The sequence below is a fragment of the Coregonus clupeaformis genome, unplaced genomic scaffold (assembly GCF_020615455.1).
Source record: "Coregonus clupeaformis isolate EN_2021a unplaced genomic scaffold, ASM2061545v1 scaf0715, whole genome shotgun sequence".
In the NCBI taxonomy this organism is placed as follows: Eukaryota; Metazoa; Chordata; class Actinopteri; order Salmoniformes; family Salmonidae; genus Coregonus; species Coregonus clupeaformis.
Window position 1 is genome coordinate 1 of NW_025534170.1, and position 24687 is coordinate 24687.

The 24687-nt window shown below is 41.7% G+C and overlaps 2 protein-coding genes across 5 annotated transcripts; one reads left to right on the forward strand and one right to left on the reverse strand.

The window, feature by feature from the left end:
- Positions 1-4419: 4419 nt before the first annotated feature.
- Positions 4420-16619, forward strand: LOC123485513 (trinucleotide repeat-containing gene 6C protein-like; the record flags this gene model as incomplete). The annotated part of the gene is given in 8 exon segments (XM_045216470.1): positions 4420-4657; positions 4855-5019; positions 5835-6032; positions 6299-6448; positions 6800-6916; positions 7616-7837; positions 8583-8796; positions 9213-16619. Coding segments are annotated over 8 exon segments (1680 nt in total), but the record flags the coding sequence as incomplete, so codon positions are not given.
- Positions 16620-17418: 799 nt separating this feature from the next.
- Positions 17419-24488, reverse strand: LOC121560736. Of its 4 annotated transcripts, XM_041873653.2 has the most exons (7): positions 24133-24488; positions 23825-23870; positions 20868-22082; positions 20011-20364; positions 19360-19722; positions 18447-18550; positions 17419-17921 (listed from the first exon to the last, which is right to left on the reverse strand). In XM_041873653.2, exons 3-7 carry the CDS (start codon positions 20920-20922, stop codon positions 17805-17807), a joined length of 993 nt encoding a protein of 330 aa, XP_041729587.2. In that variant the 5' UTR covers positions 20923-22082; positions 23825-23870; positions 24133-24488; the 3' UTR covers positions 17419-17804. The 4 variants fall into 4 exon arrangements, with proteins under 4 accessions (XP_041729587.2, XP_041729588.2, XP_041729585.2 ...); XM_041873654.2 differs by having other exon boundaries at positions 19360-19719; positions 23825-24488; XM_041873651.2 differs by having other exon boundaries at positions 23825-24488.
- Positions 24489-24687: the final 199 nt, after the last annotated feature.

Sequence of the window (24687 nt, forward strand, 5' to 3'; positions counted from 1 at the left end):
CAATCACTTTTTGACCCCACCCCTTTTGATTTTGAATGAAACTTTCCATACGTACAGTTGAAGTCGGAAGTTTACATACACTTAGGTTGGAGTCATTAAAACTCGTTTTTCAACCACGCCACAAATTTCTTGTTAACAAACTATCGTTTTGGGAAGTAGGTTAGGACATCTACTTTGTGCATGACACAAGTCATTTTTCCAACAATTGTTTAGACAGATTATTTCACTTATAATTCACTGTATCACAATTCCAGTGGATCAGACGTTTACATACACTAAATTGACTGAGACTTTAAACAGCTTGGAAAATTGTAGAAAATGATGTTATGGCTTTAGAAGCTTCTGATAGGCTAATTGACATAAATTGGAGGTGTACCTGTGGATGTATTTCAAGGCCTACCTTCAAACTCAGTGCCTTTGCTTTACATCATGGGAAAATCAAAAGAAATCAGCCAAGACCTCAGAAAAAAAATTGTAGACCTCCACAATTTCCAAACGCCTGAAGGTACCACGTTCATCTGTACAAACAATAGTACGCAAGTATGGGACCATGCAGCCATCATACCGCTCAGGAAGGAGACGCGTTCAGTCTCCTAGAGATGAACGTACTTTGGTGCGAAAAGTGCAAATCAATCCCAGAACAACAGCAAAGGACCTTGTGAAGATGCTGGAGGAAACAGGTACAAAAGTATCTATATCCACAGTAAAACGAGTCTTAAATCGACATAACCTGAAAGGCCGCTCAGCAAGGAAGAAGCCACTGCTCCAAAACTGCCATAAAAAAGCCAGACTACGGTTTGCAACTGCACATGGGGACAAAGATCGTACTTTTGGGAGAAATGTCCTCTGGTCTGATGAAACAAAAATAGAACTGTTTGGCCATAATGACCATCGTTATTTTTGGAGTAAAAAGGGTGAGCTTGCAAGCCAAAGAACACCATCCCAACCGTGAAGCACTTGGGTGGCAGCATCATGCTGTGGGGGTGCTTTGCTTCAGGAGGGACTGGTGCACTTCACAAAATAGATGGCATCATGAGGAAGGAAAATTATGTGGATATATTGAAGCAACATCTCAAGACATCAGTCAGGAAGTTAAAGCTTGGTCGCAAATGTGTCTTCCAAATGGACAATGACCCCAACCATACTTCCAAAGTTGTGGAAAAATGGCTTAAGGACAACAAAGTCAATGTATTGGAGTGGCCATCACAAAGCCCTGACCTCAATCCTATAGAAAATGTGTGGGCAGAACTGAAAAAGCGTGTGCGAGCAAGGAGGCCTAGAAACCTGACTCAGTTACACCAGCTCTGTCAGGAGGAATGGGCCAAAATTCACCCAACTTATTGTGGGAAGCTTGTGGAAGGCTACCCGAAACGTTTGACCCAAGCTAAACAATTTAAAGGCAATGCTACCAAATACTGATTGAGTGTATGTAAACTTCTGACCCACTGGGAATGTGATGAAAGAAATAAAAGCTGAAATAAATCGTTCTCTCTACTATTATTCTGACATTTCACATTCTTAAAATAAAGTGGTGACTAACTGACCTAAGACAGGGAATTGTTACTAGGATTAAATGTCAGGAATTGTGAAAAACTGAGTTTAAATGTATTTGGCTAAAGTGTATGTAAACTTCCGACTTCAACTGTATTTGCCCATGGTAGAATTGGTCAGAAAGTGAGAAGATGGAGGTGCTCAAAGTTTACCCATTTTGCCTTACCTACATCCATGTCTTCATCACTGGAAAAGATAAACGGTTGAGTTTGATATGATTTAAAAGCTTACAAACTATTTTATAATTTCAAGAAATAAATGTTTTTTTATACAAAAAAATAATATCCTTTAATGTCAATTATCTAAAAACTGCATATTTTGTAATTTAGACCCTATATGACATCATATGAGGTTTTTGTTGTGCCTGCCATTGGTTGAGACACAGCATGCTCTTGAATACTGGATGGGTGTCATTTCAATCATAGAAATAGAATGGACATATCCCTTCAAACTGGTCATAATTAGCTGGTACATCATTGACATTTGACTTGAAATGTTTACTTCCAATTACTACGACAAAGATGGCCGCCGGTCCACCATCGAATGTCAACATAAATGTCTATTATATTATTTATATTATTTCAATAGGTTTCCTATGGAAGACATACAGTATAATATAAAACTGATATTCCCATTCAAGTCAACATTATCTGATGTGTGGACCTCCAACCATCTTTGTGCTACCATTTGAACGTGCAATGTAAAATGTATTCCCATTTTAGAACATCCACCCTGTATTCAAGAGCATGCTGTGTCTCAAACACCTCAGATGATTTCAAATAGGGTCTAAGCTACAAAATATGCGAAAATTAAAATAATCAGTTTACAAATTTAAAAATGACGATAAAAAAATTTATAATCATACTATAGATATGATGTGCTATAATTTGTATTGTTTATTATGAGTGTTGAAATAGACTGAATATGCTTACTGAAAGCTGCGTGTGAGTCAAGAGAAATGTGTTTGTCAAAAGCATCTCCAGTTGCTCAAACGTGCTATTTCTCCAGAATGGATGGAGAAGTGGTTACAGAAGCTGGCTGTTTGTGTGGTTGGATCCTCTTTTCTTGCAAATTGGGAACTTCTGTAAAATAATCTGCGATAAGTCACTAAAGCAGGGTTTCCCAAACGCTTTTGGCACACCACCCAATTTTGATATCTGAACATTCTCACGACTCCAACCATGTGATTTAACAGCCAATGTTAACTTTTTTAATTGGGGCTATGGCAGTTAATTGCAAAACATTCTAACAGTTTTTCTGATTGTATTCTCAACTCGGCATCATATACTTTTAATGTGGGGCTATGAGAGTCTGTTGCAAATTAGTTTGACATAATTGATATCTCACCACCACTAATGAGATGGGTGTGCTTGATGCATGTCGCGTCTGAGCTTCTCAAAGTCATGGGGCCATGGTCGACAGTGCGCACCTCATCTCTCCTGTCACATCCAACCTGGATTGATATTTGTTTTTAATGCAGACGAGAGCACTGAATGGTCCTACTATGGGTTTTAATGCTCGGAGGGAGACGGCACAGTATTCCCTTTGAGCCAGGAACCAAAACTCCTCCATAGTGACCCGTGAATGCGATGTCTGCAACATTTGGTCACATCAGCTCGATCAGCTGTTCGATTTCACTTACCGACATGTCACCTGAGCCAGGATCCCAAAAGGATTTCGCTGATTCGGTCACTCATCTGTAGATTTTTTTTGTATTTGCCCTGCATGCTTGCGTTCAGGTCGTTCAGTTTCCCAAATATGTCTGTTACATAGGCAAGGAGACAAAAAAAAGAAGTAATTACACAGAAAGTCAACAGTCTGTTTTTTACATCCATTGCGAATGACAATTCCTCTCAATTCAAAAAAATCTTTCCAACACCCCCCTCGATAACCACCAAGCCTTGGTGTGAAATGGAACATTGTCATGCTCTGATCCCATATCTCCACATAGTTTTGCGCGATGTAGTTTACAATCGAAGTTACCTGCTGCATATCGCTGAGTTCTGCGCTCAGCTCTTTTTCCACCAGTTGCTGTCTGTGTATCCATTATAGCTCAGTGGGTGTATCATACAATGCATCCATATGGCAGAGGGAGACACATTCATAATTAGAGTAGAATCAATTTTTCGTCAATATAACCACGCAGCGCACTGAACATCACCTGTGCTGTTTCATGCTCGGGAATCATGAGACAGAACATTATGTCCTCCTGAATAGCATCCCCCGACATGTAGGGAACTAAAGTCAATGCGTGGGCATCTCTGCCCTCACAGCTATCATCCATTTGGAGAGCATAAGGTGGGGAGTTTGAGTCGTTCAGTCCGTTTCCTCTTGATTGCTAGCTATAGCATCAATTCTTAGTTTCCGAGTGTTATCGGACAAAGGTATTGATGTGATTTTCTGTGCCTCTGGCTCCCCACACATTGTTTTCACCATATCAATTGCGGTCGGTAATATCAGTCTCTACAATAGTGTGTGGTTTCAGCCATTCACGTGGCAATGATTCAAGTGCAACGGTCAAGTGCAGACTTTTCCAACGACCTAAGGGCGCTCTCTGGTTGAATTTGTACTTTTAGATTTGAATAATTTTCATTTAGATTTATGTGGTTAACCACATTTACAATGATTTTGAGAGACAAAGCCGACCCCATTTTCATAGACCCCTAGTTTGGGAACCGCTGCAATAAAGGCAGTCTTTTCCCACCAGATAAGTGACTTGACTGTTGATGAGGTGCTGATTGTAGGAGTCATGCCACGGTCTGTTGGACTTGGTCATTGTAACCTTATGCCCTCTCTCTCTCTCTCTCTCTCTCTCGGTCTCTCTCTCTCTCTCTCTCTCTCTCTCTTCCTCTCCCCCTTCCCCTCCAGGTTGCACGTACAATCAATAACATGCAGCAACAGATCCAACAGCACCAGCGTCAGCTGTACCAGGCCCTGCTGATGAAGCAGCAGCCCCCCGGCTCCCACTCCTCCTCCGGCCTGCACCCTGGCCAAGGCAAATCAGCCCTGGACTCGTTCCCAGGCCACCCCCAGGCTCCGGGCCTCTCCGACCTGCACACCAAAGAGCCGCAGTCTTCTCCCAACTCCTACAGCCACTACCCCCTCTGTGAGTCTAGCACACAGATCTACACTCACACACGCACTCCTTCAGCCCCAACGCTCTCTTTACATCTCTCACAAACAAGCTGTTTGTATAACTAGTAAGTCTTATATACGTCAATATAAGTTCCTGCAATGTCCTACTTTATCTCTCGGGTTTGTGTTGAGCTGTGTATTCAATGTTTATGATTTTTTCTCTTTTAGCTGGACTCAATCCAAACATGAATGTAAACTGCATGGAGGTGGGGGGCCTGTCCATGAAGGAGCCTCCCCAGCCCCAGTCCCGCCTGTCCCAGTGGACCCACCCCAACTCCATGGACAGCCTCTCTGGAAACTCCTCTCACATGGAGGCCAACCTCAATAAGCACGGTAGGAGGAACACAAGGAACTGTATGACAAAGTCATATTCAATACAACTGTTTTTTCCCTCGGGGGCAATAAATATACATATACACGCTGTCAAACAGGAAATCAATCTATTAGTCATCTCGATAATGAAATTGGGTTTGCTGCTCACTTAGTTGTTTTCTTGTAAGAAATAGTTACTTTCAGTTGACTCGAGTTCAATGACAGTGTGACAAATAACATTTGATTTAACGTATTTCACACTAACTCTCTCACACTAACTCTCTCACAAACAAACAGACATTCTCTGGGTTTCTTTCACACTGTTTTGCATTCACAACAGAGACGTTAACGCTGGAACTAAAACGTGTGAGCCACAAACACCACCTCCCCTAACCTCTCCCACTGTGGAGCGAGCAACAAGCTGCTGTTCTGCCCTTTTTTATAGTAAACAACGTGTACCGGTAAACAAGCGGTGTCATTACTCGGAAGGCTTTTGTATGTTTCCACATGTCTCAATGATGAAACAGGAAATCTCGACTGGAGGTATTCAGTGTGAAATCAATTGTTTGTTTCTCTTTAGTGTCTGACATTTAAAATAACTATCTATTTCTCAAATTATGTCTCACGTTGGTATTCATCTGGATGGATCCTTGAGACCCAGTGTTCCTTACTCTCCATACTCCACTAAGAGCAACACTGACAACCACTCTTACTTTGTCGTGTTTTTAAGCTTCTATGATTTTTTTTAAATGTATTTTTGTACTCCAACAGCTGAGACATCTATACATGTATTTTAAATGTAAAAAAAACATTGATTAATTCATTTCTTGTCCTAGGTGCCATTTCTGCTGCCTCTAACCTGGGTCCCCCTGGAAAGCCCCCCCACATGGATGACTCCTACAGCCCCTACAATATGATGGGTGGGTCTGAGTCCCCCACCTCCCCCCTGGTTCCCCCTGACAGCTGGGGCCAGGGACCGGGTAAGAGCCCCAAGGACCAGATCACCAACGGCACCAATATCAACTGGCCCCCAGGTTGGTAGTGAAGACTGACACTTCTAAATCCCTTTCAATCAGATCAAACTTTATTTCACACAAGATCATGACACACTTTAACGAAAGAGAGGATAAAGAAAAGAGAAACATACAGATTTAAAACTCTTCAAAACTATTTTGATAATTTGAGAGAAAATATTTAGAAAGGAAAACACGTATTTAAATTGATCCCCACAACATCATGTGAGTTTAAAGGTTAAATAACCAATGTACTGACTGTATTGTCCTCCATGTTGTCTCCTCAGAGTTCTGTCCAGGCGTGCCCTGGAAGGGCCTGCAGAACATTGACCCTGAGAACGACCCCAACATGACCCCAGGAAGTGTTCCCAGCGGCCCCACCATCAACACCAACATCCAGGACGTCAACCGCTACCTGCTCCGGGACCGCAGTGGAGGTGAGGAAGGGGTCTATCAGGGAGACAGGGTCTGGAGTTACTTGCCTTTGTTAGGATGCACAGATCGTCAAATAGACTGTATACATTCATTAACAGGGCAGGTCTCTGCTGTTGATGCTCAAACAGGTTTTGACTTGTATTACTGTATTGACATTTCACTGTATTGACAACTTTTAGCTAATCCTATTCCTTTCCATGGCACTGAAGGGGTTACAGTACTACCTCACTTGTTGTGGCCGTGCCATCCAGTAGCACAGGCCCTATTGAATTGATACAGTTTCTTTAAATCAAGTTGTACATGTTTCTTTCCCCACCACCCCCTCTGTCCATAACAATGGGCCCCACGGCTAGGCTCTTCCCCTCCTTCACCACCTCAGAACGGTGCTCTGCCCCCCTCCAGCGACTGGCCAGTCAGTGGCTGCTACACTAGCTCTTTCAGTCTGTCCTCCCCGGATGAGGAGAGTGCAGGTACAGAGTACAGCCCCCCCCCAGCCCCTATGTGGAATTGCTGACCCCTTGACCACCATGCTTGATCCCCTTTCCCCTAATTACCACCATAGCAACACACCTCTATCCTATTGTTTGTGTGTGTGGTCTGTGTTTGTTGATATGAGTGTTACGGTAGATAGGTCCTTCCTTTGCCTAATTAAATCCTACTACCCAACTACCCAGTGCTGGTGTATCAAGTGCTCCACAATGTGATTGCATTGTACTCCTCATGGAATGAAAAGTTTGAGTGTTTGAATCAAGAAATGCTTTGAATGTTGTGGCCCTAGACCCGTATTCATAAGCATGTGTTGACGTGAAATTGTTGTTGCAGTTAAGCAACCCACTTAGAATTGCTATGAAGTCTTGAAAAATGTCCCCTTTTTAAATGTCTGTTTTTACATTCATGTTTCCTGTAGAGTCTCCAATGCAGTCTCCAATATGACTTCTATAAACCGATGAAGTCAAGATTGAGGTTTATTGTTGATGAACAAGTGTTAATATGGGGCTTCATTTTAAAACTTTGCATCTGCCCAAAGTTAGTTAGATTTCAAAGAAAATCTTTCTAATAACAGATTATAGGCCTACATAAATTTTCTCAATCTCTCATAGAACATAGGCTTCCATAGAGGGTCTCCATCTTTACAACAGTATCTCATATGTTCCCCTCTTCTCTCTCAGGTAAACTATCTGACATAAAGTCCACCTGGTCCCCGGGGCCCATCTCCCACCCCTCCCAGGCCTCTCTGTCCCACGAGCTGTGGAAGGTCCCCCAGGGGCCCCGCAACAACACAGCCCCCTCCAGGCCACCTCCGGGCCTCACCAACCCCACCAAGCCCTCTTCCACCTGGGGAGGAAACTCCTTGGGCCTGGCCCAAGGCTGGAGCAGTTCATACACCTCAGGTGAGATGCCACAGTACAACTCCCCAGCCTGAAATATAGACATGGGGAGTTACTCTGTAACAAGACTGTAAAGACTAAAACCTGGTAATATACCTAGTAGAGGAAAATCAACTAACACTATGATCAGGGGTTTGGACTTAGTCGTTTTGAGATTGATTAAAAGTCAATTCATGACTTGATGCTCATTGAAAAGCATTGAGTTGACCCTCGATTTCTGCCTACACTACCTTGTGCTTTGTCAACATCCTACCCTAAAATGATGTTTTTGACACATTGACCTAAAGAAGCATAGCTTCTCCTAGGTGTGGTCGCTGTAGTGTGATGCTCCCCCACTATGTTTATGCTCCTCTCCCCTCCTCACTCGCTGTAGTAAGGTGGAGTGAGACACACCTCGCTGTGGTTAGAGGCCCTTGTCTAACTGAAGTCTTGTGGTTTACCAGATAAGACTGAAGGATTGTTTTCATGGCTTCAAAGAGAACCTTAACTGTGTGACCTTATTTTGACACGAGTCCTTAAGGTAACACTGATGTAAAAGTGCTTACATGAGACAATGTTCTCATGTTTTAAATGTGTTTTTATTTTTTATTTTTTTATACAATAAACATGCATAGACAAAAACAATAGACAATTTAACATTTACATACATACAAATGTGTTTTCATCAATAGAAGACAAGTTATTGACCAAAAATGATTTATTTATTTTTTGTGTGGAACTGAATGTTGACTGATCATGTTTCTCTCAGAGGGCTCCACCTGGAGCACAGACAGCTCCAACAGGACCAGTAGCTGGCTGGTCCTGAGGAACCTCACCCCCCAGATAGACGGCTCCACCCTGCGGACGCTGTGCATGCAGCACGGCCCCCTCATCACATTCCACCTCTTCCTGACCCAGGGAAACGCTGTGGTGCGCTACAGCTCCAAGGAGGAGGCTGCCAAGGCCCAGAAGTCCCTGCACATGTAAGACTCCCATACTTGAAGGGGAAAAACTACTCAAAACCACTCTGGATTTTGCATCTTCATGATGATGTGGCCCGGTGACACTTTGCTTCTTGAAAGTCCAATATCTAGAAAACTTGACTGCTGACATGCAAAACATTTTGGGTCTGTGGACTAATAACAAAATGTAGTTTTTGAGTGGATTTTCCTTTTAACCCATACTCTATTCCGTTCAGGGTAGTGATTTATTTCCATCTAACCTAAAACAAAACACAAAATATTGTCTCAACCTCTAGGCTATATACATCTCACTGACAAAATATCAACGCCTATTAGGAAATACTTGTACTGTACTTCACCACGTGTAAGAAAATACATTTTGATACTGTAACATCTGTAAGTATGTGATGTATAACTGAGTCCTTTCCTGCTCCTAGGTGTGTGCTGGGGAACACCACCATCCTGGCGGAGTTTGCCGGGGAGGAGGAGGTGAACCGCTACTTTGCACAAGGCCAGCAGCAGCAGCAGCTTCCGCCCACCACAAGCTGGCAGCCCAACCCCGGCACCAATCAGACGCGCATGGGCGGAGGCTCGCAGCAGCACGCTATTGGCCATCACTGGAGCAGCGGTGGTGGCGGCCTTGGGGGAGGAGCCAAGACGGGTGGAGGCGGAGACCTGCTGTGGGGGGGCGTGCCCCAGTACTCCAGCCTGTGGGGGCCCCCTAGTGGCGATGATAGTCGCGGCGTCATCGGGAGCCCCAACCCCATCAACACGCTGTTGCCAGGCGACCTGCTGAGTGGAGAGTCCATGTAGGACAACACACTAACTAACAAACCAACCATGAGGATGGATGTTTCACCGCTGGAACAGACAGTGGAAAAATTATAATAAATACAAAAATACACAAAAAAAATTACAATGAACAGGAGCAAAACCAAGCAAATCATGTGGCGATAATCAGTATCAACGGAACTGTGAATCGTGTACCGGAAGGCTGGGGGCGACGACACAAGACTGCTGACCCCTACGCCCTTCGGTTTTGACGTTTTTTTTCTTCTTCTGTTTAGTTTTCTTTTTAAAGGGGGATTTCGTTTTTAGTATTTGATAAACATTGATAAACAAATGAAATGCCGAAAAGACTCATTGAAGAGAGAACCATTAAGTGTTTTTAAGTTTTCCATGAATATCGCACATTCTGTGTGAAGTGTTTTTAAATGAGAAGCAATCGAAGAAGCTACCATTTTGAATATTTCCTTTGCTCCTGAAACTCCAAATTGATACAAAAAACTATCATTCCCAACATGCCCGTGGCCAATGATGTGGTTCAAATACCTTTTACTTATTATATTGTTTAATTTTTAAGCACTAATATTAGCCTTAAGTGCTCTACTGCGGCCCATGTCCTCCTCCTTCAATATCAAGCCTTTTTCATTGTTTTGAAACAGATTTTTTTTTTTATGCGTTTGAAAGCTTGCACAGTTCCCATCTGAGCCAGAGAATGGAACAGAACAAGTGTGATCAACCAAGGTCGTATTCATGAGGAACGAATCCGAAGCAAGCGGACTGAAACGGAGAGGGACTACCTGAACTTTGTCCTATAAGAAACGCTTGTTTTCGCTTGCCGTTGCAAAACATTTTGCCACCTGTGCACTAATGAATATGACCCCCAAATCACAGTATGAGGCCTGTCAACACTGACCCAACCAATCATCAGTTAAAACCTTTTCCGTTTTTTGGTCGTTCGTTTGTTCTTAAAGGGATTTACACTGCTGTTTTTGTTCTTTTTGTATATCCAGGCGCATTTTTATAATATCTATCGCAACATAAGCTGAGATTATTACACATCGACCGACCTAGCTGCGCGTGTTTTATGTGTCTGATGGAACCTAATTATTCATGTCTGTGAGTTCAGATTACCACTGCTCAGAAGAACTACAACTTCAGCTATACTCACCTAACAGGATTTACAGGTGCTTCTTGTCAATTATTAACGTTATTAGTCGATTCCGTTGGTGACCCTCTCATCCCCATTGTGGTCCAACAGTTTCTGGAAACAACAACAACAACAAAACACGTCACCTTGACGTGACAGTTACATTGTGCAATATATACGCCACAGACCCTTCTTCCGTCCACACTCAAGTCAAAGCAGGAGCTGGTTTCTTTAAGTTTTTCGTTGTTGATTTTTGTTGTCGTTGTTGATCAAAGCTAAGAACTTAAGAACTACAGAAATGTTACAGTTTCATATTTTTGATTCCCACCCCCCCAAGAAAGACTGTTGGGTTAATTCTTGCGGAGAGGAGGAGCGAGGATGGTGTTACTATTATAACTGTGCGTTCAGAAACTGTCCCTGCAGCCCTGAAGCTCCTTATACGTACACATTGAGCTGGGGTACATGGAAAGCACCATCAGAAAGCCCTTCCTCTCCGCGTTGCCACACCGAACAGAGACTGAATCCAGATGGGGGACTCACTGGAGGGGCACTGGGCATCTGGCACAATACCAAATAAGAGGGGTTTGGCCTAATGCAGTAGATCTACTACGAGTGTTCCTTGTATTAGGTACTGTACATAAATGTAAAAGATAGACTAAGTAACGTTTTGTCTATTTCAAAGGGTTTTATCATAGCACTTATGAAGAGAGCTAAACGCTTCAACTTGCAATCCAATAAATCAGAAAAATGGAGCAGCAACTTTGAAAACTGAAAAAAAAGACAAAAAAAGAACTCTTGCTCTTTTTTTTGGTACTGTATCTATACTTGGAAATAACTTCTGGCATTTAAGTTTGTTCCTCTTTGGTCCAAGGACTTGTATGAACTTTGAAATGGTAGCAGGATGAAGAGAAAAAAAAGAAGAAAAAAAGGAAATCAAATTCTATCGGACAAAAAAAAAGTCTTTTTTTTTTCTTCTTCTAAATACATTTTCTTTGAACTATATCAAAGTGAATATCACTGTTACTCCAAAATGTTTAGCCTTTTTCTTGTCTGGAGACGCTAGACATGCAATGTTACTTGTCTCCGGCCAACGGTCGGTCGGAGTGGGGAGGGGGACGGTCACGGTCCACTGAGTGCCTCTCTGCTGTGGTGCCCATGGCGACGGTCGCTAGGCAAGGCTACCCCCACTGCAGCAATTCCTCCTGGGCTGGCAACAAGCTCTCCCATTGGACCCCCTCAGCCTGGCAGGAAACCACGCTCCCTCCAAGACTGGCCAATCAGCACGGAGCTAGCTAGCTAACGACCGCGCCAGCAGCACTTGACCTTGTCTCAACCAACCCTCTCCATTTCCCCTCATCTTCTTTCACACAAAGATCACTTTAGCTGGAAGTCAAGAGACAGTCAAATTTCTGGAATTTTGCCAGTGTTTGATGAATTTTATTTTGTTTTTGTTTTTCTCCTTTTTGATGTTTATGATGTATTTTTTGATTGATTGGTTTGTCTACATGCAGTGATCTTTTCAAGATGGCTGCTTGAAACTAGCCCTTTTCACTGTTCTTATGCAGAAACACTTTGGTCAGAGGTGCCTCTGTATGTTCATCCTGTGTATTGAATGCAAACGAGGATCAATACTACAGCCCGTCATTGATTGTCTATTATTATTAGTTGGTATCTTAACTGATTGATTGATCATTGCTTTGTTTTGGACAGTATTCTGTAGTACTTCCAGGTAGTATCTCAAGACGTGTAAGTTAGACCAATAGGGTGTCTCATATGGGTGAGTGTGTCCTCCCTGACCCTAGCTGCTCCACCTGGGCTCCACCAGGGCTGTCCCCTCTCGCCCCCTCACACAGCTGCTACGCTACACCCTCCTCCAGTCCCCTCCAAAGCAACCAACCAACCTAGACCATGGCCCCCCCTTGACCAGACATAAACAGCGACTCAGTTCTGTTTCTATGCAAAAGACTAGAGGCTGCGGGCCCTTTAATCCTGCCCTAAGGAATGAGCACTGATTCCCAGAGCTAGACCCAACAACCTCCTGCTGTATGTACCCTTCAGCACTTAGAACATGGCCGCTCCTGGTCCTAATAGCTGGGTTTAAACCACAACACTGTCGTATTCCAAACGTTCACCCTCCCTCTATGGGGAGTTAGTACCACTGGAGTAGAGGTATAGTAGGCCTCTCTCTTTACTTTACTGTGCTGAAGAAGACTGATCTCCTGTCAGCTTGATCTCAGGGTAGAAGGAGACGACATTAAAAGACGCAGCTCTCTCTGTATGCATGTCCTTTTGCTGTAGTGTAAGAGAGCCAAGTTCACTGACTAATGGCAAGCTGTGCAGTAGTACTAAACTTGTATTGGCAGGAGCATCGTTTTTGGGAATGGGATAGTAATGAATTCCCTTCCCAACTGTAATGTCACAATGTAGAGGCCCATTCTGCATGTAAGATGCCAATGTTATCCTATGTGCCAATAAAAAAAAAAAATATATAGATATATAAAAATAGCCCATGTTATACTATCTGGATAAAGAGCTCTTCTCTTCCCAGGATGGAGGATCTTTGATAACCTTTGTGATGGAGGCGGGGGGGTCAGGAGGGATCAAACAGATGGGTGGGGGCAACACACCTCATCCTGAACCACTGAGATAATATGGCTGGGTCTCAAATGGCACCCTGTTCACTATGTAGTGCATTATATAGGGACATAGGGTGCCATTTTGTGGGGAATGCCCCGTTGTCGAGGATAAAAATCTTCACTGAGTTTGGGGGATCCAAGTATGCTACGGTGCACAGTCAGTTTGGTGATGGGTAATCCCGGGTACATATTTTTTTTAAACCAAAAATGAAATTCTTGCATTTTAACGTCATTTTTAATATGAAGTTTGACAAAAAATCTTAAGAAAAAAAACGTAATAAAATAAAACATCTATAATTTGTTAACTAAAGCTCTGCACTTCTAGCTGAAATGTCTCCAGTCCAACAATCTGTAACTTCCACCATCCAGGGAGTCAGAGTGCAAGCTGGGGTGCCTTTTTGTGGATGCTGTATTTATCGTATTTGTTTGTGTTTCCGCTCAAAGCGGCCCACAACTGTATATTTCCACAGACCCAGATGGCTTCGGGCCCACTGTATCAGCCCAGGTCGCTCGCCTCACTGCGTCTGCGGTAGGCAACGAGAGGGGGCGTATTTCAAAAGGTACAAAAAGTCTAAACTAAAATTGGATAAGGCTACCTTTTGGGACTCCGTTCGGCGTCCTGCAGCACACTAGCAAAAATCACTATTGCCTGTTTCTGTAACTGCCTTGATCCAAGCTCAGAGAGAACCATTAGCCGGGTGGGGCCTCCAAGCGTCTGCTCAGTGTGGTGGGGGCGGGGTCCCCCTGCTGCACCAGCACTGAGGGTCACGCCGTGCGCTCTCTCTACAGCTTAACTATAGATAGATAGATATATACGGATATGTACGTACGGTGTGTGGTAGCACATCAACATATAGACACCTGGGATCTCAACCTCTGAAACCTTTTGTTCCTTTTAAAAGGTCTGGGTTCAATACAAACTGAAGATGAGCAATATGTATTCCCCCTGCAAATAAGTGATACAAAGGAAATAGAATGGGGTTAGGGGTTAAACTGGTACTTGATGGATCATGAGTACATGAGTAATGTCTTTCCTACCTGGAGTTAGATATGCACATTCTGGATTTATGAACATATTACAGTAAGTACCTTGAAGTACTTGTACTGTATGTGAATTTGTCTAAACAACCCAACCTGAAATCACCTGTTTTTTAAATGCATACTTTCCAAGTAGAGAAAATATCATTAAACATATCAACACAAAAATATAAACACAAATACTTGAATTAAGGAGCGCCAATAACGTAATGTGAAGTCTTTTGTAAAAAAATTATTTAAAAAAAAATAAAAAATTGTCTTACTTGTACGCTTTTTGAGGTCATCAGTTAAAAAATATATTCAAACATATTTTAAAGTGGAGAGAAAAAAAAGTGCAAAAATAATTTTGGTTGTGTGCTTGAAAGTCAAATGTATGAGTTTGTGTGCAAACGACTGTGTGCTTGGCAGGCTGAGGACTGTTGTCATGTTTTATTCAGTATGTTGTGTATTGACATTGTTGTCTGTTCTTTTCAGTTTATTTTTGTCAAACTATATTCTGATAGACATTATCTTCTAACGTTGCACTGAGTGTCTTCTACTCCTCACTCAGCTAATCGTAGACAAACAAGACTAAGTACTGAGGGGAGAGGGTGACCATTCATGTGTAAATGTTTACTCAAGGACTTCATGGAAAAAAAGTTTTTGTTTTATCTGTAAAATGTTTATCTACCTTAGTGGCTTTTATTGTGGAATAATCCAAAACAAGGATTATCATTGAGTATTGCACCATTTTCTTCTGATTACATTCACATTTAATGAAAAATAAAATACATAAAAATACAAAAATCGATAAAACAATCTAAGAATTGTGGCCATAGATAGTAGGACTAGTAATCCCTATGTTAACTTCATGGAGAAATGGAAAGGGATCATGTGGGGAGGTGAGTTTGTTACAAGACTCATTTCAGAGGTGCCTATCTTTTTGTTCTTTTTTTGCAAAGCCACCCATCGTTTACAAACATTTCATTTGTCTGAAGTTGTGGAAAAAGGAATTTATACTGGGAATGTTGAAAAAGACAAATTCCATCTTCCATCAGATGAACATTAAAAAACACTTTGCAAAATGAAGATTTATGCTACTTTCAGAACTCTGGGATTGATCAGTGTTGTGTCGTATTTCTTTTTTTTTTTTATGTCGACAGACTATGTATGTATTGATTTGAATTTTGTCTTGTAAAAAGACACCGCAATTTGCTAACTATCTTGCACACTCAAAAGACGTGGATCTTGTCTCGGGAAGGCCAGGATTTCCAGAGTTCCAACTCCACCATTTCTTATTTTAATTTTTGAGAAAGTTTTAAATTACAATAACTTTGAGAAACGTATCTCCAAGCACTGAAAGTTAGGGATTTAAATATAATATGAAATACCATTGCTTCTAAAAATCCGTAGCGGTTACATATTTACCAAATAAATGACTGAAAATGAACTTTGATATACAAAAAGTGGAGTGCTTTACATGTAAAAATCTATGTAGAAATTGCTTTACATTTAAACAAAAATGATCAATGGTTTTGATTGTCAAAAGGCAGTGATAGTTGTATGTTTTACTTGTATATTTTCTTTGAGGTTCCATCTTGTAACGTTCAGCATTGTGCATTACTCTCTCCTGTCTTTTATGTCTCTTCCTGTGGCAGTTATTCAATGAGTTAAGATATTCTAATGTCCAATAGATGGTTTTCAGGAGACAGATTTGAAGTGGCGGGGGGAAAACAAAAGCTGGTTTTTAAAGGATCATGATCTATGCACAAGTGGGAGGGAGAGTCCAGGCCTGCTTTTCTCTTGGGGCCCGCGACTCGTACTCTGGGGTTCAGGGTTTGATGTAGGGGCGTGTCTTTGTTGTGCTACAAATTTGCTATGTTAGATTTTCTTCCCCCTCATCATTATCAGATTTATGGCAAATCGTTGTATTGCTTCGCCATGCTGTGTAATCCTTAACCAATGAGCGCTTATCCTTCTGCTAAAGCACTGTGGGTTATACTGAGAAAAAGCCTGTGACTTTTAAGGCTGTCCGGTTTTTTTAAGGGGGAGGAGGTACTCTGCCTTCTGCCTTTTTATTTTAAAAACGTTAAGGAGAAATGTCTGTACTGAGAAAGTTGTGGCTTTTAAATGTTCTTTTTTTCTCCTCATAGAATGTGATTGTTAATGACATGCACCGGAAAAAACATGTTTCCATGAGTTATGGAGCTTCTTTCGGACTATATTAATAAATTGACATTTTTCTTGGCTGTTAAAAAGCGTCTTGTCGAATTCTTGTGTAGTCTTCACTGTGGGTTTGATTTTTAATGTGGACATTTGTATTAATGAAGCTCTAGAGACAAGGAAGCCACTAAACGCATATGGATAAGGACGCAACTTTAGACTACTCACCCACACAAGGAAGCCACTAGACTATTGAGACGCACCACTGAGGAATCCACTTTACACTTGAAGCACCCCTTGTTATAAAGGATTATTTTTAACAGTAAACTGGAGTTACATCCATATTGCACTTTTATTCAGGTCAGAGGGAGTTCTCTCAGAATTTAACTTAAAGGACCTTGTAACAGCTTTTGCATCCAACTGAAGCCTTAAGTTATGATGTGGTTCAGCACACCATGCAAACACATCCGGTGGACTGTACCACTGATTGCAATTTATTTGTAAAATGCTCAATGTTAGCCATTGCACTGTCCACTGCTTCCTGGTCCCATCCGGTACGCAAATGACTTGACGCTATGTTTTCACTGTCCAGATCTGTCTACACTTGATATCCAGACAATGTGTACCTGACTATCTCCTGAGGTGATATAATCACAGTGTATTTAATAGTCTACACCTGTCTCAGAACGTGGACAAGCTCCGGACAAAGGACGCATGTCAGCACCAGGTATAAATTGGTATTTTGTAAGTCCTGGTATTGCCACGATTCTTGTCTGTTTCCAGCACTGATCCAGCAGGAATATTGATCCAATCTCCATGATTGGCAATAATGACAGTGAGGAGTGGGCATGGATAAATGTAACATGTCAAAATACTACACAACACTAATAAAGATAAGTATTACACTTTAAAAAAAAGCAAAGCAGGGCTACAGTGAGCATGCCTTGTCTACAACATTCACATCAAATACAAAATATCCTTGTTTAAAACTCCACAACAGCATTTACAGTACACCACACTAAGTTAGGTGGGTTAAGGTGGATGTTTGTTGTCCAAATTTAAGGTTGTGTGAGTAAGTTATAGTCCAGACTCCAGTTTATAAATGAATAGTCAAACACAGTGTTGGTGAGATTGGGCCAACCTCGTTCCTCACATCTCCTTAGCAGTTTCAGATACTAGTGGTGCCCCTTCGGGCCTCTCATAGTGGTTTTCCTGTCGAGACCTCAGAGGGGGGTTGTCATAGGTGGAAGCATCCATTTCCTCCAGATGCAGGGGGGGCCTCAGGTGGTAAGAGGGGGCCACTTTTCCATTCCGTTGGGGGGCCGCACCCCGACCATCTCCTCGTAGATGGAAGCCTGGTGGGGCTGCAGTTTGACACGGTCGCCTTGGGTCTTACCCTGACAGAGGACAGAAGCCAATCAGAGAAGGCAGCAGCTGAAAACAACTAGTGAAACTAGTATCTTTCCTGTGTGAAATTCTGTGAATAGTAAGATGTTTTTTATTCAAAGTGGCATCCTTCCTCAATGTGAGGTGTTTGACAAATCACTGTTACTTAGTCATACCTGTCAGAAATCAATGTTATGGTACTGCCAGTTTTTCACTTGAGGACTACAGTAGCTACCAAATGAGTAAGAAGTATCTAAAAACATAACATCATCTCTCCCCAGTCTTCAACCATAGAGGTTACAGTTGTGGCTGTAAAAGGTTACAGTGTGGTTTTATAAACAGAGGGAAGAATGGTTTGTCCATTCAAGAAAATTTAATATGAATTATTGCAAAATGTGAGGTTGTAATGCTTTTTAAATTATGACCTCAGGAAAGCAGCAGAAAACTGGAGTGGCTACCATGTATATATTTGATCTAAATAATATTCTGTGCATCAATCCTTTTGTCCATAGTCAGTAGGTTACAGTCCTACTCACATAATGAGCCACTCCCAGGGCCATGAGGAAGATGAGCAGCAGCCCCACAGCAGCAGAAAGGCCATAGAGCAGTGGAACATAACCAGTACAGCTACACCTAACACCTGGGGAAACAACAATAATGCCCAATATGCAGTGTCACACTTAAAAGCCTTACACAGAACGTCAACTCGCTTCCTGAATTAATTGAATTTAAAATAAATTGACAACCCTTCATATACTGTGTATGTTGAACATTAAATTAATTACTAACAGAACCGTGCCTGTTTGATAATTGTTACCTGGGTTACTTGATTGGCTACTAGAGCTAATAAACAATACAGCGTCATGGAAACAGCTTCCAAAGATGGCCTGGACATTTAGTGGCATGAATTTACAGTTTAAAGGGATAGTTTGGGATTTTGGCGATGAAGCCCTTTATCTACTTCCCCAGAGTCAGATTAACTTGTGGATACCGTTTTTATGTCTGTGTGCAGTTTGAATCATTGCGCTAATGCTAGTTAGCATTGGCTCGCGAAACTACTTCCAACTTCCTTCATACTGGACGCAGACATAAAAATATCCACGAGTTCATCTGACTGTGGGGAAGTAGATCGGGTTCCTTGCCAAAATCACAAACTATCCCTTTAAAACCAAAACCACTAAACCCAATTTCCTACTGCATCTGTTTAGTTTCCAAGTGAGTATAGAGACCGATGTGGGGAGGGGAAGTGGATAAATATACTTTTCGTGAAGGTCAGAACCGTGCATAGACACAAAGCATAGGCACATAAAGTGGTCCATTTGAGATGTGTAAGCTCAACGAATGAACAAGCCTTCACAAATCAAGTGTTATTTGTTTATATCCACAAGCCCTTTGATAAATCAGGTGTTTTATTAGGGTTGAATCCACTAGCCCTATGATAAGACCCACCTTGCACAGACACAAAGTACACGTGTCTCCCTAGCCTGGCGCTGTTGTCGGGCCTGCCGGGGAGCAGCAGCTCACAGCTGTAAAAAGCGCTCTCTTCCGGCTGCATCTCTAGCAGGGTGAGGTTGTAGGCCAGGCCGCCCAGCCCCGTGGCCAGGTGAAGCCTCTCTTCTGGGGGGAACGAGGCGGAGGAGGGGCGCTTGGAGTGGAACAGCACCTCCACTGGATCCCGGTTCCACCGCCTCTTCAGGCATACCCCCTCCATGGCCGAGGGGGAACCATGGGGGGCGAGGCAGGGGAGGACAGCTGACCCCCCGGCGCACGTCTCTATCAGGCCTACATCCATCTTGTTGTCTGGGGCATCTTCTCCACATGGGAAACAAACACTAGTATGACTGGCTATGAGGGCGTGGGAGAGGAGAGTCTGTTGCTAGAGCCAGGGCTATTCTTAGGAGGAAGTAGTGGCAGAATGCATGATAACATGAACAGTGTGGCTCAGCTATGGCATCAGGAGTTGTTCCCAAAAAGCAGGAAAACACACGGGCTACTGTGACTGTTTAACACACATATCATGATGTCATCAACTCCACTCGCATCAAGAAACATAAAAAAGGAAATAGGAAATCAATGGAGGAATCCATAAAGTTTACTCACCAGCATCGTTGACGTACAGAAATAACTCCATCTTGCTTGGAATATTTTGATCGACGCTGGTGTCGGGGAATACAAACTCACAGTAGTAGAGGTCCGTGTCTGTTCCCTTCAGCTGGCTGAGGGTCACATTGACCCGGTGAGTACTCGGGTCTCCGGTGACATGGATGCGCTGTTTGACGTCAGGGTAAAGAGCAGGCTTTTGTGCAGTATACATGAACAGGACCTCTCGGTTGGGCTGCAGCCACTTGCGTTTCAGGTAGAGCCCAATGGGCTTGGTGGCATTGAACTCAGAGATACAGTGGAACTCTACAGAGTCACCCTGCGGTCTCTCCAGGAATTCCATATCACAGAACACTAGAAATCAAGATATAGAGAAGGTAATACAACGTTAGCTTCCCGTTAGTGTCATTGGTTGTTTTTTATGGCTTGTTGGTGGTCATAAGGGAAGCCCACTGTACTGAAGCATGGTTTGGACCTTCCTAACCTGGTCAAGAAAGCATCTGCATAATGATCAATGTAGTGATATGAAACAGTTGCAGGGCTCTGGTTAGACTAAACAAGTGCTGTTTTTATAGGCATTAAAATACTCCATGATAAAATAATCCCAAACTTGCAATGGCAGATTTTTTTTTGCCAACACCACAGGAGGTTGGTGCCACCTTAATTGTGGAGGACAGGCTCGTGTTAATGCCTAGAGTGGAATGAGATCAAATAAATAAAACCCATGTTTCCATGTGTTTGATGCCATTCAATTCACGCCAGCCATTATGAGCCATCCTCCCCTCAGCAGCCTCCTGTGGCCAACACAGTTCCCAATAAACTAACCCCACACCAAAAGTGACAGAAACACAACTTACCCAACACAGTATGTGGGATGAGCAGCAGCCAAAATCCTGTCAGATGAAGATCCATCAGGACTTCCCTTGTTCTTATATGATGACGCTTTCACACACTTAGCAGCATGCAGTGAGCCTCAGAGACATAAGTGGAGTAGTAAACTACAATTGTTGAGTGTGACTCACTGACTGACTGGGGGAGGGTCTCAGCCAGATAACAAAATGGTGATGACTAGTTACAGGAACTTCTAAATGCGCCACCCCAAACCTTAACGCTAAAGAGGAAGAGATGTTTCTACATTTCTCCTCATCACTAGTGTCACAGCAAATAGCCAAGCCTACCATTAGTAATTACTACAAAATATGTATTCATTGTTAAGATGAGATGGTTCTGCAAATGCAAAATACTGAAACCAGACAAAGTGTTTTGACCTTATACTAAGAGTATAAAATACTGAGTATTTAGCCATTTGTAAAGCTGCAGAAATCAGTCAATTTCAGCCAAATACTGCTACTAAGAGAAAATGTAAAATATATTTAGGTATCAACCATCAACAGTTACTTTAAGTTGTTTAAGGTTTATAAAAAGTTATTATAAAAGTTAAAACATACCACAAATGACTAACTATTTACTGTAATGTCTGGGAGATATTGGAAACAGTTATTTTTTGAGAATGTCAAGTTCACAACCCAACAAGTCCATCTAGTGGTCAATTTACAAAAATGCTTCAGCTCTGTCCTGTTCCTGGTATAAAATGTTTTAACAAGATATGCTTGAAAAAACAGACAGACATACTAAAAATTGTACAGTATACACATTATTTATTATTAATAATACAGTGACTGTGTTTTGATACAAAGCATTTGGAATTTGCATTCATTTTACATTGGGATACATTTATGTATGCACATCAGCAAGGGGAGAGCAACTGTGATACTGCCTACATTGTCTTGTGAAATTACCAGAAGAGTAGAAATACATTCATCACGTCTATTTGCTTTATGTGAAATGTATAGTTAGATGAGCAAACAGGCTCATGATCCCTTTAAAAGGATGGTATAGTATGCACGTTGACAATTATTTATAAACGGGGGAGAATTCAATTATAATGGTTAAGCTAAACCTAGTAAGAGCTTTATGGAGTATTGTGGAGTAACAGTTTTAAGTATTAGTGACAGCAGCAGATCCAAGACAGTTTTGAGCATTGTTGTGGAAGTTGGAAGACGAGGTGTTTCCTACGTAGAAAATTTTGGACACGCGTTCAAAGGACGACATCTAACAGGGCAAATACTATAACCCATCATTATTAATAATCTGTAATCATAATGATCATAACTTTAAAAAACTTCAAACTGTCATTAGTGTAATATTGTCTGGCAGTGTTTTCAAATGAACTTGTCAATCATTATTTTACAACTGCCATGTACAGTGCCTTCCAAAAGTATTCACACCCCTTGACTTTCTCCTCATTTTGTGTTACAGCCTGAATAAAAAATTTACTAAATTGAGATTGTGTCAAAGTGGATTGATATTGTTTGAAATTTTCACAAATTAATTAAAATGGAAAGCTGAATTGTCTTGTCAAAAATAATTCAACCCCTTTATGGCAAGCCTAAATAAATTCAGGAGTAAAAATGTGTTTAAGTCACAATATAAGATGCATGTACTCACTGTGTGCAATAATTGTGTTTAACATGATTTTTGAATGACTACCTCATCTCTGTACCCCACACATACAATTATCTGTAAGGTCCCTCAGTCGAGCAGTGAATTTCAAAACACAGTCGCCAAAGACCTGGGAGGTTTTCAAATGCCTCGCAAAGGGTATCTATTGGTAGATGGGTAAAAATAAACTAAAAAGCAGACATTGAATATCCCTTTGAGCATGGTACAGTTATTAATTACACTTTGGATGGTGTATCAATACACCCAGTCACTACAAAGATACAGGCATCCTTCCTAACTCAGTTGCCGGAGAGGAAGGAAACCACTCAGATTTCACCATGAGGCCAATGGGGACTTTAAAACATTTAAAGAGTTTAATGGCTGTGATAGGAGAAAACTGAGGATGGATCAACAACATTGTAGTTACTCCACAATACTAACCTAAATGACAGTGAACAGGAAACCTGTACAGCATAAAACATATTCCAAAGCTTGCATCCTGTTTGCAATAAGGCACTAAAGCAAAACTGCAAAAATAAACAGAATAGAGCTAAGCACAGACAAAAACCTAAAAGGAAAACCTGGTTCAGTCTTCTTTCCAAGAGACACAAATTCACCTTTCAGTAGGACAATAACCTAAAACACAAGGTCAAATATACACTGGAGTTGCTTAACAAGACGACATTGAATGGTCCCGAATTGCCTAGTTACAGTTTTGACTTAGATCTGTTTGAAAATCTATGGCAAGACTTGAAAATGGCTGTCCAATGACCAACCATCAAATTGACAGAGCTAAAATCATTTTTTAAAGAATGTGCAAATATAAATGCAATCCTGGTGTGCAAAGCTCTTAGAGACATACCCAGAAAGACACTCAGCTGTAATCGCTTCCAAAGGTGATGCTAACATATGACTCAAGGGGTTGAATACTTATGAGATATCTGTATTTCATTTTCAATAAATGTACAAACATTTCTAAAAACATGTTTTCACTTTGTCATTATGGGGTGGTCCTCTGTAGCTCAGCTGGTAGAGCACGGCGCTTGTAACGCCAAGGTAGTGGGTTCGATCCCTGGGACCACCCATACACAAAAATAAAATAAAATGTATGCACGCATGACTAAGTCGCTTTGGAAAAAAAGCGTCTGCTAAATGGCATATTATTAATATTATTATTAGAAGTGTGAGAAAAAATATATATATTTAATCCATTTTGAATTTAGGCTGTAACAACCAAATGTGGAATAAGTCTAGGGGTATGAATACTTTCTGAAGGCACTGTATATCATAGCCAATGTGAAATCCTACTTACCAAATGAGTGGGGTAAAAATGTGTCCAGTTTCCACCGAACTGTCTCCTTCACCACCAGACAGGAAGAGGCAACAATGGCACACCAAAGCATTCAATATTCATTACATTTGTATTCAACCAAATTGTGTAACAGATCTTGATAGCAAGTACTTTAGAATGATACATCTACAATACTCAAAACAATATGTACAAATCTTGGAAAAACTTCCACAATCCATTATTTCAGAGTGATTCAATAACTAGTTAATACTAAACGGTACATCCGGTGCAAGATACAGCCACACTATGGTAAGGGAATGGGTACTTACAGATATAACTGACCTGTTTCGCAAGAAATCTGTGTTTTAGGCTGAAAAGCAGATAAGGACATTACCATCAAAATAGACATGGTACTGTGCAAAAGGACTTACAAAATGTTTCAAACGCTTTCGATTTTAATATACTAAGCACAGTGTTTCCCCTAGTATTATTTTCAGCAGCGGTGGCAAAGTTAGCATGTGTGGGGGGGGGGTAATGGGTGTGGCAAATGGCCCAGTTTTAGAGGCCCTCTTGGCCAGAGAGAAACTGTAGCTGTTCTAAAGCAAATATTCCGCAATTCTACACATTTTGCCATGGGTCGGAGAACATTTTACAGTTTTAAAGCTAATTTCCTGCAATTCTTCACATTTTGCCATGGCTTATGCTGTCTTTATAACGGGTAGTGGGTTCGATCCCCGGGACCACCCATATGTAAAAATGTATGCACACATGACTAAGTCGCTTTGGATAAAAGCGTCTGCTAAATGGCATATTATAAACTATCTCAATGACTCAAACATACCAAAATCAATGGGGGCCCCATGCCATGACATTTTGGGAATTTT